The 16,337-nt window shown below is 40.6% G+C and overlaps 1 protein-coding gene across 2 annotated transcripts in view; it reads left to right on the forward strand.

Moving 5' to 3' along the window:
* LOC306764343 (homeodomain-interacting protein kinase 3-like) overlaps positions 1 to 16,337 on the forward strand; it is a 35,712-nt gene that overhangs the window by 12,576 nt on the left and 6,799 nt on the right. The window contains exons 5-17 of one of the 2 annotated variants that reach the window (XM_079251476.1): positions 4,349 to 4,472; positions 8,089 to 8,208; positions 9,004 to 9,090; positions 9,296 to 9,480; positions 9,601 to 9,766; positions 10,083 to 10,206; positions 10,397 to 10,491; positions 11,976 to 12,130; positions 12,420 to 12,581; positions 12,661 to 13,041; positions 13,985 to 14,146; positions 14,231 to 14,499; positions 15,733 to 15,866. In XM_079251476.1, the coding sequence (XP_079107602.1) occupies positions 4,349 to 4,472; positions 8,089 to 8,208; positions 9,004 to 9,090; positions 9,296 to 9,480; positions 9,601 to 9,766; positions 10,083 to 10,206; positions 10,397 to 10,491; positions 11,976 to 12,130; positions 12,420 to 12,581; positions 12,661 to 13,041; positions 13,985 to 14,146; positions 14,231 to 14,499; positions 15,733 to 15,866 (2,164 nt within the window). The remainder of the gene's footprint in view (positions 1 to 4,348; positions 4,473 to 8,088; positions 8,209 to 9,003; positions 9,091 to 9,295; positions 9,481 to 9,600; positions 9,767 to 10,082; positions 10,207 to 10,396; positions 10,492 to 11,975; positions 12,131 to 12,419; positions 12,582 to 12,660; positions 13,042 to 13,984; positions 14,147 to 14,230; positions 14,500 to 15,732; positions 15,867 to 16,337) is intronic. The other variant, XM_079251477.1, reaches the window with a different exon arrangement.

Below are 16,337 nucleotides of genomic sequence, written 5' to 3' on the forward strand. Positions count from 1 at the left end.
TGTCCAGCAAAACTGAATGTTTTATTCAGTTAAAGGTATTACCTAGTTTAAGTGGGTATAAAATGTGTTTTATGATGGAATATACCATTATTACTTTTGGACTTGTCATCGTTTTTCTTTAGTAACATGTTCATAAGAAGCAGAAGCTTAAATTGAAAATGTTTGTATTTGCAGTGAAACTGGAATTATTTCCTGCCATGAGAAGTTTTTTTTCCTCCCCACATTCATGTAAATAATCCTTTTATTTGCTGAGTCTTTTTTTAAAGCAGTTACCAGTGCAGATATTTCTTATTGAGGCTTGCTTAATTTGTAAGTATTTGTAACTTTACTGTAACTGATACTTTTTGCTGCCTCTTGGCGAGGACTCCCTGGAAAAAGAGGTTTTCAATCTCTTAGGGACTTTCCTGGTTAAATAAGGGAAATGTATATCTGAGCCAGTGGTTTGTTATATTTGTTTGACTCCATGTGTAAAACTAGAAATCAGCACACTGGTAACATTTTGAACAAGCTAAGCCTCACTTGCATCTCTCAGATGATGTTTCCTTTTTGTTAGCATTGCTTTTCTTGCTGCAGTCTCACAGATTAAACTTAAGTAATGCTGCTGGACTTGTTTGATATTTGATAGTCACGCATCTGCTTTCTTCTGGGCTAGGGATGCACCGATACCGATATCCGTATCAACGAGGGCTGTGACGATATGCTTTTGCCTCGATTTGATTCCGATTTTTTTGGGTGCCGATTCGATTTAAATTGCAATTCTCTGAATTCTTCGATATTGTTGGTTTTAATTTACAAAAAAAAAAAAAGACAACTTTTTTTTTTGCTCTTCATTTTTCTTGATTTCAGTTAGGAAAAAACACAATAGCCAGATCATCATTCTGCTGCTATAATGCCCAAGAAGACAAGTAAAAAGATCAATAAAAATGACACATTTCATAATGGATTATTTTTTAAGTTGGAAAATTATTTTTTTTAACCAAAAAGAAATTATTTTAAAATTGTCTAATTGGATTTTCCCACACCTCGTATCGACTCAATACCAAGCGTATGTACTTGCACTTGGTATTAATAAAAGTGTACGGATACCACAACCGATACCACGCTAGTCAAGCTAGCGCAGATGTGTTTGATGAAATGCTTCAGACATGTTTTAAAAGGAATAGATTTTAACATTTAAAGTGGAACTATTATGTGCATTTCAGGCTAATTTATTTTTATTTCTTAGACCAGAAGAGCTGGGATTGATCGAGTTATTGTCACAAGTGGCTTTATTTACTTCAGACCGACCCTCTCCGTAGGCTGTCAGATCAGCCTGTGGGCAAAACGAGTGGATTGAGACTCTTCCGCATTAAGCCCTGCCTCCCGCCACTGCACTACATCGGGAGCGCGCACCGCACCTGCTTTCACCGTCATTGTAACATCTCATAAACAGAAGGATTAGGCTAATATGAACTCAATAAAAAAAACAAAATACAATGTCAACACATAGCATACAGCCCTACATGTTGGAACCTGAATCAGACCCTGAAAACGAAGTGGAAAACAGCAACCCACAGCAACGAATGCAGCAGGATGTCTGTCTTTGGTAAACTCACCTGCCATCGTTGGAAATAACTTTATCCACTGTTTTCCACCTGCCTGATGTATTTGTACATGCCCTTGTTAACCAGTAGAATCCCCGGGGACGTCACAAGGATTTCCAAGTAGAAAAAACTCTCTAAAACGAGCGTTTTTCGTCGCCATGGAAACCGAACGGAGAGAGTGCTGGAACTCAAACTCAAACTCAAACATGCGTTTAGGTGATAAAAAACAGTGCCGTTCACATGTCTGATGAGGAGTAACACCGTAGAAAGCTCAGAAAACTTGAAATACCATAATAGCACTCCTTTAAGGCATTTGACATTTTTTTGTTAAACTAAAAGCTAGATCTTTGTTTCAAAACCACACATTTATAGTTGTATTCAGGTAAAATGTGCCAAATCAAAAAACTTGCTGAAATTATTAGATCTGTAATGTTGTTTGTTGTTTGTAATATCTGTATTGGTGAGGTAACTTCAGAAAGGATGGATAATTTATTAATACCTAATGAAATCTTACATAGTTATTACAGCAATAATAACCATAGTTACAATATTGTTCACATAAACAGGTTTGGTATCGGCAAATATTGGTATCTGCAGATATTTAAATGTCCGATATCTGTATGGGATCGGTGCATCCCTATGCTGGACCCACATGTCCTGAGCCAATCTCCATCGCATCATGTTCAGTATCGTTTAGATTTACATAAACCTGAAAGACATGTCTGAAGCATGGACACACAAGGTTATTTGTGTTTCCTACTCACATGGGAGGAGTGTGTTGCCAGACACTATGCACCGTTTGTTCTTGTGAAAGCTGGTGCTCTACGGTGAGACCAGTTAGTTCTGGAAACTGGTCTGCCTGCTCAACACCTGTGGGGGTGTACACATGCTGGTGTAGATGATGCTATGCGATGAGCTGATACAGCTCTGGAAAATTGGGGCTGTGGGTTTTATGACTATGGTGTAGCTATATTAGTAGTAAAATCAAGTGAAACAACACAAATGCACACTCTTCTTGAGGCTTATTAATTTATTTTAAATCCCATTTCCTCTTGAGTCATGTTTCGGTATTTGTTTGTGTGTTTTTCTTTAGGCCTTCAATGTTCGGCAGCACTATGTTTGTGTGGTCTGTGGGGAAAATCACCCGCAGCAGACCAGAACATATGAGCCTAGACTTACATATTTAAAACTAGATCTGCTTTCTCTACTTCAAGCAGCATGTTTTAATATTTTTTCTCTTCCTTTTGGTAAACTTGAGCAGTTGGCTCATTTAGCCCCAACTAATGTGTGTGTTGATACTATAGGATGCATCCACCAGGATTTTTGCTTTTTTTTTTTTTTTTATCTAAAGGTAAATTATTATTTTATCATTTAAGTGTTGAAAGGTTTTTTAAATGGAGGTTTATTTGAAAATTCTTAATCGTATTTTGTTTTATTTATTCGTCGGACAAATTAACCAATTAAAACAGCCTTGATCCCAGGAAAGGACAGTTAATGTGTTGAATGTTCCTCTTTGCATGTCTGAGGCTGTCTTCCCCAGGGCTCTTTATTTTTTTATTTATTTTTTGGTGGTGTTGCATAACTGAACTTCTTCCTCTTGAAAGAGCAACAAGAAATGTTGAAGGGTAATTTCCTTCAGGCCGAGAAGGCCAGAAGAATGAGCTGTGTAAACCAGGTGGACTTGACATCTCTGTCTACTTGGATACAGAAAATACACTGAGCCCCACTGAGTGATGACTGATGGCAACCGTTTGTCACCTTATAATACTGTAGCATTACGGCCTTTCCTCCAGTTGTTGCTTGGCAACAGTCATTTCCCCCTGTGGCTGTCGCAGCAGTCGTTGCTATTTGTAGCACTGTTGCTCAGCTGCTGTATACAAGTCTAATGGCCTCTTTGTTTTCATCATTAGCTCACCCTTCTCCTGCTAAACTAATGGTCCTGTTTGCGTTGCAAAGTTGGCAAAATCCAGAATATCTTGTTGATATGACCACAGTTACTTACATTTTCTCAGAGGTCATGTAACCATGCTGTGTAAATGTTTTACTCACCAGATGTATTTGAATGAAAGTAATTTAAAATATATGTTTAAATTATGACTTTACAATGAATGACTTCCGCTGCCACAGTGAGACATCTGTATTAAAAGACAGGCTCCTTGTAAACTGGATGAGTTTGTGTTACCTGTTCGTGTTGCATGCAGGAGAGAAAGGATTAAATTAACTTGACCTTCTTGGTGGGGAGCTACCCCCTTCACCCTTTCTATTTATATCTATTTATTCTAGTTATCGTTCATTAGACACCTACTGAGATCAGTCAGGACCATCTTTTCAGTACTTTAGTTTCTGTTCAGCCACCAATAAGACGGGATATATGGTCCTCATGCGTGAATCTACTCTGCCTCTGATGTTTGTCACCACTTTACAATAAAGTTGATCCAGTCATTTATGAAAGGAAGTTTTCTCACGCGCTTTGTTTTCTTAGGAATCAACTTTAAGTTTATGTAGCAAGAAATGATCCACCTCGCTTCAGTTTGTCTTACACAAAGTCAGACATAATGCATTTTCTATGTTTTCATTATTCCAATATATTTAGTTCAACAATGTGCGTGTCTACAAGCATTCTGTTCAGCTTTTCTTTTTTAAAGCTTGTTCTTTTGACAAAAGCTGCAGAGATCCCAGCCTTTATAGCTCCTTGGAATCCATATATTTGTTCTCGTCTCCCACATGTTGGTGATCACCTTTCTGCTTGTCTTTTCTCTCTGCAGGGCTCCAGAGATTATTTTGGGCCTGCCATTTTGTGAGGCCATCGACATGTGGTCGCTGGGCTGTGTGATAGCCGAGCTGTTTTTGGGCTGGCCCCTCTACCCTGGAGCGCTGGAGTATGACCAGGTAACAATTCCAGCACATAGATGAGAATTACAAGCCACTGTATCTCACACACACACACACTTTTTGAGGAGGAGAACAAGAAGCCTTAATGAAGAATCTTTGCTTTGAACTGAACACTGAAAACATGCCACATGGTCCTTCTTCTCTTCCGTATGTATGGCACGGTGTAAACATTTTTTTTATAAGTGATTCCAAGAATTTTAACTTTCAGTATGTCTGTACTGAAATCTTAGCTTGAAATTAGCTTCTGCCCAGTGAAACAGCTGCATTTCTGGATCATTTTCACATATGGCTTTTTCTCCGCATGATAGAGCTCAAACCGACGTACACTGGTAGATGTCACTGGAAATTTTTTTTACAGACACTGATTTCTAGACACATTCCAGTAGTCATCTCTATGACAGACGCATACCTGTTTTTAATGATGTAACCTGAAGACCTGAGGAACCATAGCATCCCACAATTATTTTCAGCAATGTCCCACATTGACAAAGATTTTTCCAGATATTCTGGATCTCTTGATGATATAATGTGTTGAAGATGATGGAATGCTTAAATTTCAGACCATTTTTGGCAGAATGTTGAACCTCTGCCCATCCTTGCTTGTAAAAGGCTTTAGAGGAGTTGTTTTGTTTTTTTTTCTTTTTATACACAATCATCTTACTGACCTGTTACCAATTAATCTTATTAGTTTCAACATTTTCCTCCGGCTGGTTTTATAGTTACTATTTTTCCAGTCTCTGTTGGCTTTTTCTGCCCTTTTTTTTTTTTTTTTTTATCAGACATGTAGTTTACAGCAGATTCCAGATGAGCCAATATATTCTACAACAATTGTTTAACTTTCAACATCTGGCAAATTTTCTATCTGCTTTGTAAGCATTATTTTATGTTTTTATTTTGTTTTTGCACAGCCCCTTAACTTTTGTGACCTGGGATTTTATTTGAGGTCTTAGTGTAGAATGGGAAAACAGGGGGAATTGAATTTGTAGCTCCAAACACTATTTGGGCCAAAGGAGAAGGAGAAGCCAAAGATTCTACATTAAAGATGTACCACTTCGTTTTGTTGTTGTTCCACATTTTACTCTCATTTCGTACAACTGAAATCCAGAAAATCCAACATAATATCCACCTAATACTTATCTGGGCTGAGCGAATCAGGAAATTGTTTTTGGCAATGTGTGATTATCTTCCCCCAGGGCTGTATAGTCTGAACTAAACAACTGGGACTTCTAAGTGGAGTCCCCAGGCAAGGGAGAGGGAGCATGGGAAAAGGCTCACACCACATTCACAGACTAGTGCAGGATTAGCTTGTGTTTGACCAGAATCAGGCTCATCATTTTTTAATGACAGAGTGTAGAAAAGTGTAAAAACACGACAAATGTAACCACCCAGAATTTGAGGGAAAGTTGAATTTTTGTCTGGATTTAAACTTGACACGCTCCCGTTTTGTAGAAAACAAATGTTTTAAAGCAACTTTACTGCAATAGCTGCTTGCAGGTATCCATCTATGTGCTTATTTATTTATCCATTTATGTCGTTGTTGTTGTGCGGCGGCGGCTCTGTTCCTCTAGCAGCAGCTCGCCGTTTTAACAGGCGTCAGTCACAGATAGCGGCTTCGCTGAGCTCTGACAACTGTTGTATCACAGGGCCATGCCAGGACACACACTTGCACACCCACGCGTGCACATTGAGCCCCCAAAAGCATGTGGTTCTATGCCAAGGCTCACTCCAGTTCCACTCTACACAGCAAAATGTATTTATAAACATAAGCCTGATGGTAGACATGTGCACAGTCATGCGCGCGCACGCGCGCGCGCGCACACACACACACACACACACACACACACACACACACATGCTTGCATATGCCCACACGTTCAGTGCACCATCAGCAGGTTCTCAGTCCAGTGTCCTCTAGCCAGTCAGTGTGTTTGTTCTAGGCCATAGACACGTGCATGTGTGCTCGTGCTCATGCACACACACACACACACACACACACACACACACACACACACACACACACACACACACACACACACACCCCAACTTGTGAAACTTATCGCTGTGATAGTTTGATTTGCAGTGGAAGTATGGGAGTGTTGTGGTATTTTTAACAAGCTGATCACACCAGAGAGATTCAAAGTCCAGTAATTTATGTGAAATTTACTGTTTTACATCAGGAGTCTGTCAGAACGGATCTATTTTCCACATTTTCTATGTCATTTTGACAGAAACCAGACCTTCAGTGCCATTTAAATGTTGCAGAGTAGCGTGTCGATTGCATCATTGCATCCCGTTGGTCCAACAATTAATGATAGAACACATTCATATCAACATATTGTTACTCCTGGTGGTGAAAGTGTAGCTCGTTAGATCCATCCTGAATGTTTTACTTCGGATTTTTTTTCTCAAAGTTATAGTTTACACACATTTTTAGCCTTCAAAGCTGAAAAAACCCCCACAAAGCCTGAGTTACTAACCATGCATGATGATTTAACTAAAATGAAGAGATAATTCCAGGCTTTACTGGCTTAAATAGTTTACATTGGTGGTGCATGACTTTTCTTAGTTCTAATTTTTATTTTTATTCCTTTTATGCTTTGAACTAAACATGTTTTCTGTGCATCAGTTTTTTTTTTTTTTAAACTGTAGTGATTGTGTCCAATTTGTCACGTTGGAGCTGTACTTTTTGTGATGTTGAAATGGGGAAAAATTATTTCATTTACTGAATTCTACCTCAAAAACTAAGGCTTATATATTCAGAGAGACAAACAAACCAAAAATCAAAGGAAATGTTGTATAAATGTGACTGTCCAGTCTGAATCATGAACAGGCCAGTGTGGAATCAGATACAAGTTTTCCTCCTTTGACTTTCTACGATTCTTTTGTCGTACTTTAAGTGTTTTGTGCAGCTTTGCTGACTATCTGTGTCGTTAGCTTTTGACCTGTTTATGTGAGGAGAAAAAGTAAACATGATGACTCTTTCTGATGAAGATTTACTGAACAAGTAGTCACAAGATTAACAATATGCATTTATCAGCTCTATTGTTTGGATTGCATTTTTCCACATAAGTGAAACAATTAGTAATTTTAATGTCCATTTCTTCATTACGTATCCTTTTCATTTAGCTGTGCGAACCACATTTTTATCATTCTGTGTGGAGCTTGCTTGAGTCATCTTCCTTAAGGCTATGAATCACTGAAAGTGTTTTGCAGATCAGTTTAGACTGACGTCTGAGGGCTTTATCTAGAGATGTGCCAATCAACCAGCTGGAGGCTTTAATGGGTCAGTTGTTGGCCTGATTAGATACGAACAACTGAGAGGAGCTTCAAACGCACAAGCTCACATGTCACTATCATGAAATGAATTCAGCAAAATGCTTCTAATTTGCTTATAATCTATGATTTATTGATAAAACTCTAATTCTCTGCTGCGGTGCTAAAGGATGTTGCAGCTAATGCATTGTGGACATATGCAGGCTTGCACTTCCAGAATATGTCAGCTCATTGAAACAAATTCAGCAGTTAAATAAAACAGATCAAATTCAGGTTGATTATCTGAAATTTCCTTTTTTTTTTATTTCTCCTCCTGTCTCCTCTGCCTCACTCTGCTCAGATCCGGTACATCTCCCAGACCCAGGGGCTGCCTCCAGAGCAGTTGCTCAACAAAGGGACCAAGACCTCACGTTTCTTCACCAAAGAATCGGACTCTCCCTACGCCACCTGGAGACTAAAAGTACCTGCTTTCATATCACTCAAATGTATCCCAAGCACTACATGATATGCAAACACACTGACCTGCTCAGCAAAGTGCACATCTCTCTGGTAAAAACGCTTCGTTAACAGTCATTGATCACTGTGCTGTAGATAGTGGGACGTGGATAAACAAGGATGGTGGGATTGGATTTGGAATAACAGCAGATATTTATTAGAAATTGGATTAAAAAGCGTGATGTGGGGGGAAGAATATGAAGTGGCAGTTCTCTCGCAATAGGAAACAGCTGCATAAGCTTTCTAAACAGGACAAAGCCAGCACAGTCTGAGGAAAGCTCAAGGAAATGTGAAACTGTTTAGACTACCTGCTGAGCTTCCTCTAAATAAAGTTTAAATGAATGTAAGCTGATGTTTATCTCTGCCTGACCTTCCCGGTAAAACCTCCATTGGAGCCCTTTGGCCAAACAGATATGTATTTAGACACACAGACTTTGCTGACTTTATCTAATATTTGGAATATTTTGTCCTTTTTCTCTGTTTGTCTTTGAAACAAATCCATCCCTGGCTTTTAACACACAATCCTTTTTATTTATTTAACGAAAACAAAGATAAAATGTGGAAGCAGTTTGTGAAAAGAATAAGTACAACCTTTGCTGCGTCAACAGGAATTAAGAGAGTAAATGTTAGCAGGCGCTGCTAATCAAATGTTGTTTTTTTTTTTAACATGTTACATTAAGCCTGAGAAAGATGATGTATTTTCTTTCTCACACGTTTGTTGATGCTGGATTTTACTGATCTGTTCCTGTGATTCCTGCAGACAACCGAGGAGCACGAGAAAGAGACGGCACTTAAATCCAAAGAGGCTAGAAAGTACATCTTCAGCTGTCTGGATGACATCGCACACGTAAGTACGGCTGCGTCAAACAGAAATTAAACCAGAACCTAAAAGTTCTCAAATGCAATACTTTTCCCGCCAAATAAGTATCAAACCTAACAGATTGCCTTTTAAATACGTAGGTTTACATGTTCAGCTGTTCCTGTAGCTCTTAATCGTGGTGCTAACTTCTACTTTATGTTGTTGCTGTGTTCACTTTTTTCTAATTCATCAGGTGAACCTGGTACTGAGTCCTGATAACAATGACATGCAGGCAGAAAAAGCAGACAGGCGAGAGTTTGTTTCTCTCCTTAAGAGCATGCTGATGATTGATGCCGAGGACAGGACCGTTCCTTCTAACGTCCTAAATCACCCCTTCCTCACTATGACTCACTTACTGGACTATCCCCACAGCAACCAGTAAGCTCCTGTCTTGTCTTATTTGTTTTTTTGTTTTTTTTTTAAAGCTTACTGCACACTGGAATGAAATAAATGGATTAAACTGATATCTCCTTTTCACTGCTTTGTTTCTGCCTTCAGTGTACAGTCATCTTTCCACATCATGGACATGTGCCACAGCCGGCCCAGCAATGCTGTTTTTGACACACTCAATCAGAACACTATTAATTTCTCCAGACCGCCCCTGGCACCCACCGCCTCCTCCAGCCTTCCTCTGGGCTACAGCAACATACCAGTCCACACTCAGGTAAGAAACTGGATGAGGTCTATTAAATACGACCGTCACTAGATTAACTTTAAATATTCAGATCTGTAAATATCTTTGTTTGGTTATGGGATGTTTTAGTGCTGAACTTGTGCACTGAATGGGAACTCGCTGTATGAACATTTGTGTTTAATTCTATTATATGTGACATTTCTAAGTGAGTAGAGTCAACTAAAACAATATGTTGGCTCTTTTTGTCCCCCCACTCCATCATTATGTCCACATCCTCACTTTATGTTCTCTATTTTTCCATCCCGCCTCTATTCTTTCTAATGCATTCATGCATTTCCTCACGCAGCCTATAACCCAGTCTGCTCCGTCAGTGTTGCATCCCGGCATTACTTTGACAACAGGAAATGGTCAGTTTGGATGCAGTGACTCGTTCCCACCTGCTCTTCTTCTTTGTCCTCCCACAATGCAAGGTACCAGCATTATATTGCTTCTCACTCAGTATTTTCAGCATCAGTTTATAGAATGAGACAGAATTTTATTGGACAAGCTTACAAGAAGTGGAATCATATTTGTGTGTAGTTGCACCATGAAAGTTAGCCACATGCTTATGCTGGTGCATATATAACTGAGTGTTTTATGTTTTCTTTCCCCCTCTTGAAGGTAACCTTAATCAGCCAGCTACATACCCTGTTCCCATGGCAACTCAGGCCCCTCCCATACAGCCCCTTCCTGTAAGGCCAGGTGTAATAGCTCAGGTAAGACACAGAATCAGCTTGAGGTTGCACCAGTAGAGATACGTGTCCACATGTTGATGTACTGACCTCTGAATACTGAGCAGTGATTCCAACATGACGTGTGGGTCAGATCACATCACCGGCTTTCAGCTTTATCTCAGTCTTTCATAACTCTGTAGCATTGTAGTGGCTCATGTACAGGATGCACCGTAGACCAATGCAGCACCTTCTGGTTTGTTCCAACTTCAGTAGTAAATGCCACATATATCACGTGGAAGGCTGGAACAATGTTTGGAGATGGAAAAAAACAGTCTGAACATTAAAGTGAAAACATAAGGAGGTTAAAGAGCTTTAAGAAATTGTCAAACGCATTAGAAACAAGCGGGACTGTTCAGGGAGAGCTTCCTACTCCTCACAGGTCCTAGACTGCAAACCATGGCTTCTTTGCACGAGAATTTTAATTAAGTTTCCAAAACATGGTGTTAATAATCAGGTGCCCATTTATGTATGTTAATAATGGCTCAAATATACCCCAAAAACCCGCTCGGATATATTTTAAAATCTAAATTAATTAAATCCACCATCACAGTGCTTAGTGCCGCGCTTTGATTAAAACCCTGACCCAACTCGGCTACATAAAGAATACATCAGGCTTTCCCAGCTTACTGCATGCAACATTTAGTCATATATAAAGCTCTTCTCGGATGTTTTGGTACATTTTAGCAACTAGCAGAAAATGCTTCAGCTTAGGGCCGGGCGATATGACGATATTTATCCTTTGGACCATAGATAATGTTTCATATGAGGCTCCATAAGGTACTTTACTGCAGTATTTTACGTCAAGATGCGCTTTACGCCTCGCACGCTGCAATATACAAACAAACATGGAGGAAGAAGGTAGCAGATGTGTTTCAGAGCAGGATAATTCACTTGAAGATGACCAGCCAACCCAAACTGATGAGTTTGTTCATAAAAGAGAGGAAATTTCTGTTGCATGGATGCGGTTTGGATATAAAAAGACCGACTTGGAACCGCCAACAGACTAGCTCACAGTCCCAACAACGGACTCCGACACAACTAACTCATTTTATCACCTGCACAAGAATCAGGATAAAGAATACAGAATAAAGAACAGAGTCAACGAGCAAAAGCCGCGTCAAGTGGAGGCGAAAGAGCTCATAATAAACTCCAGACGCAAACGCTGCAACAGGCATTTACCTATAAAACGACATACGGCCATAGTTCCCCACAAACAATTATATATCGTCATGTATGTCGTTATGGGGATATAAAATGAGCTAAATCGGGATATGAGACTTTGGTCACATCGCCCAGCCCTGCTTCAGCTATATAAACAGTATTAGGAAATATGAAGCACACCATCCCTCAAGCATGATCTTTTTGTTGTGAGAAATGTTGCCATGTCAGCTTCTGGTGTGAGATAAGAGATCATATGAATCATGTGGATTAATCAATATTTCTCTGAATTTTCTCTGTTCTGGTAGCAGGCCTGGTCTAGCCGAGGCCAGCAGCTTCTGGTCCCAGCAGCCTGGCAACAGATGACTCCCGTTGGTCCTCCTCCCTCTCACCCGCCCCCTCCACCTCCTACCTCCCTGACCAACGACACCACAGCTGGTCCACTGAGGATCAGTGAGTGGGGGTGAGTCACCATAATATGAGTCATCCAAATTGGGGAAAATCCCTGTTTACACGACTTGCTTTTGGAGTTTTTTTGTGGCTTTTGTATCAAGTGTGTCATAAAGGAACCACTTTCTTCTCAGGAAGCATGTTAAACAAAAAGTGCTGTCTGTGATGTTGGATTTTATTTTATTCGTTTATTTTTTTGTATAAACATCCCAGTAGAATGTTAGCTTGCATTGTATAATACAGGTCAGAATCTATTATGACATACTGCTATCGTTGTTTTAATCTTTCACCTCTTCCAACAGGAAAGTGCGTTCACATAGCAGCCACTATAATGCAGTGATGCAGCAGCCACTCCTGACCAATCAGATGCCAGCCATCTCTGCACATCCGCCAATCAATATTGGCATAGCTCATGTTGTGTGGCCCCAGCCACCCAATAAAAGGAACAGACACGGTCACAACAGGTGATATTCTACTCCTAATTCTTCTCTTCACCTACACACTTTTGCTTTTAATATTAATCTATCCATTTTCTACCAAAAGGAATCTGTCCCATCCCAGCAACATCCACATGTCAGCCTGTCGGACCCCCAAAATAGCCGATGTTGTTGGACAGGCAGTGGCAGGACGGGCGCAGCCTCAGAGGGAGGTGCCTCAGGTTGAGCCCCAGCAACCAGAAATCCAGAACACGGATGAGGAAGAGGACGGCACAGAGGGGGAAGTTAGCTGCTTCAAAGAGCCTGTGGCAGGCGATGGCAGACATGCAGACTTTTCCAGGCAAACGCAACGAGATGTGGCAGTCCTTATGACCGATACCCCAAGCCCGTCTGCCAGCGTGATCAGCATCCGCAGTGATCTGAGCGATGCCGAGGTCAGCGGTGAGGATCCGCAGAGCTGCCGTCTGAACGAGTGTCAACAAGAAAAGTAAACCTGTCAATAACACCCCATTTCTTTTTCTTTTTTTCTTTTTTTTTTGTTAATGTAGGGCTGGGCGAAATGACCTTTTAGTAATATCCCGATATTTTTATGGCATGTCACGATATACGATATATATCTCGATACTTACCTTAGCCTTGAATTAATGCTTTGGTGCATCCAGTCACATCAGTAAGATGATTTTGTGTCTACATTAAAACATAATTGTTCATACTGCACTAAGATATGCTGATTTTAAACATTTATGCCAAAAGGATGAAATTGTAACGAAGCAAACTGATCAAAACCGTATTTATTTAAAGCAGTGGCAGAAACATGTCATTTTAAAACAAAATAAAGTGACTTTGCATGATGTAATAAATGCAACGTATGAAAATAGGTCTAGGGGGTGATTTTTCAAATGATGAAATAAATTTGTGGTACTACTACCCTTTGTGGCGACACTTTTGCGACATACTTTGCATACAACAGTTGTTTGGTCAACATCCTCTCTCCGGTATCCAAACCACCCCCAGATGATGGATCCTGTACTATTTTTTTTTCGGAACAAATTCTTCCTCCTCCATTTTTTGTAACTCGCGCTGCTACTGCTACCGGAGTTCTCTGCTAGAAAAGCTGCTACACACTGCCTCTCATGATGCAGCACGTAGCTCACATTACGTACGTAACGAGGTGCGCTTGCTTTAACTCTGTGCAAAGCGGTGCAGAGTCGAGGAGGAGGGATAAAACCCCGTCCACAGCTAAAAACAACTGCTTGACAACAGGATACTCAAATATGACGATTATAGACATTTTCTATATCGCACAGAGGACGAGCCACGATATCTTGAGTATATTTGATATATATCGCCCAGCCCTAAGTTGATGACTACATTACCACCAATATATATGAACAGCTTGATGCGAAGAGACCATGATATTCTGTCCGCAGGTGTAAAGAAGAGTGTGTGTGTGAGGCTTGCAGAAACACCAGCGTGTCTATGGAGAGGGTGTGTTCCCTCAGCAGCCCCGATAGCAGTCTCAGCACCAGTTCCTTTGCCTCCAACTCTCTTCAGTCCAGCCCTTCGGTCTCCCCGTGCAAGAGACCCAACAGGTAGCAGCACAAAGCAACTTGAACTGGAACCACGCCTTAGATTGTGATCTGTGGAGAAATAACTTGTTCCTGCTTTCTGTTCAGCATGTCTGAGGATGACAGTCATGAAAGTGGTTGTGACACAGTGGAAGGCTCCCCCACATCGGACACGTCGACTTCCCCCCGCGGCAACAGCGCCTACCGTTATCTCAACAACAACCACTGCCCACCCTTGGCTGCCATGGTAGCACCGCTATCCTCCCCTACTGAACAAGGCAGGCGTCCTCGTGGCATCAGGACGATGGTAGTTCCACCGATGAGAGTGCAGAACAACAACAACACTCAAGGGGCAGAGGAGCGTGTCCAGAGAATGGGTCAGCAGAAATTCATTTCACTTCTAAAGCACTTTTTTAAAAAAACCAGCATAACATCTGGCCAGATGTATTTTTTATGTATTTAACTGTAGATGTTTGTTGGTCAGCTCTTTGTGTAAATGCTTTTGTTATAGTTCACACAGATGTTTGTTTGTTTTTAAGCCAAAATGTGCCTCCTCTTACCACCTGTCACGTGGTCTGTCACCTGTGCTTTGGTGGTGTCTGCTTTGCAGGTCATATGGAGGCAGAGGGGGCGTACTGCCCCCTAGTGGCTCATAGAGGCTGTAACAGGTGATCAATAGACACCAGCAGAGAATATCTCACATTGTGGTCTGATGCCTTATAGATGCATCCATTGTAGGCAATGCTGCCATTGTCTGTGAATTATCTTTATGGCTTTCCCTTCATCAAAGTAGTAGGTCTGTAAAAGGAAAAAATGTCTTTTTTTCCTTTTAAAGAATATGTAATAATTACTATTTCAGTAAAGCGGATCAGGAGGGGCGTGTTATTAAACCAGGGCAGTAAAGCTAGTCTGTTGTCTTGCAGTGGAGGGAAAGATGGATGCATTTCATTTGGTACTAGGCTAAAACCTGTTTTTCTTTTCTGCTGGTTCTTAACATACAGTAAAAACTTGCCCCAAGCCACTGATGTGAGATCAGTTTCACCCCTCGCTTCTCACCATGTGCTCCTATGAACCAATAATAGTTTAAAGCTGATGCACATCAGAGTCTTGATGCCCATTTTGAGTGCCAGAAATCTTTTGTTTTTTCCGCTTTATGGAATTTTATGGTCTGCTTTATTGATGCTGTGTTGGTTTTATGACGATTTAAAGATTTTTATGGTTGTTTGTCAGCTGAAAGAACAGTTGTGATTCACACTGCCGGGAAATCTCTTAAGAAGAATTAAATTACTTTGAGGTCAGTGCTGTTTAAAAAGCTTACTGTCATGTAGCAACTGGACTCTCAATGGTTGAGTGCTTGAACATGTTAATGTGGAGTTTATGGTTTAACTTTAGGTGGATAAGTTACTTTGAGATGCCGCATCTCATGTTGTCTTTGCTGATCACAGGGTTTTGTTTTGATTTTTTTCCCTCCACTTTGGTGTGCTTTCTTGTTTGAAGTTTTACCGGTTTGTTTGACTTCACCACCTTTGGTGTTGCAGGTCTTGCAGACCATCTATTTTTGCTTCACGGTCACCATCGTTTGACTAAACTTTACTTAACGTCTACCACAGTCTCAGAATCCTGGTCCCGATCCAAAGGGTGGTGCAGCCTCGGAGGACAGCAGAGCACGCCCTCCTCCGTCCCCCTCCTCCCATCTGCCCCCCTGCTGTCCCGCCAGCAGCAGCACCCTCTGGGCTTTGGACAGGTCAGTCTCATTTCTGTCCTTTCTCTCACAAAAAGCAGTAAAATAATACAGTATTGTCCGTAGAAACAGCTGATAGTTAAAATGAATACATTCAGTAAGTTGCACCACACGGGCAAATAACATTAACAGTATGCTCCTGTTCTCTACGTTCTCCTAAACAGAGACCATAACTCATAATGACTAATAATAACTAATAATAATCCATAAACACTGTGGGAGGTGAAAGAGAAACGGCATGAAGGGTTGAAACGCTGTAGTGGGTTTAAACCACATTTCACTTTGACCTGGAATTATTTTTTATTTATTCTGTATATTAAGAAAGGTAAAGTATAATGGCTACGGTTACATGATGTTTTTTCCATTCAGAATTAAATCATTCAGAATTAACATAATCTCCTACAACTTTACACAAAAATAATAATTCTGAATGAAGGTTTACATTAAACACATAATTCCTCTTTAGAGCAGCGG

Source organism: Telmatherina bonti (assembly GCF_933228915.1).
Source record: "Telmatherina bonti genome assembly, chromosome: 2".
Classification (NCBI taxonomy): domain Eukaryota; kingdom Metazoa; phylum Chordata; class Actinopteri; order Atheriniformes; family Telmatherinidae; genus Telmatherina; species Telmatherina bonti.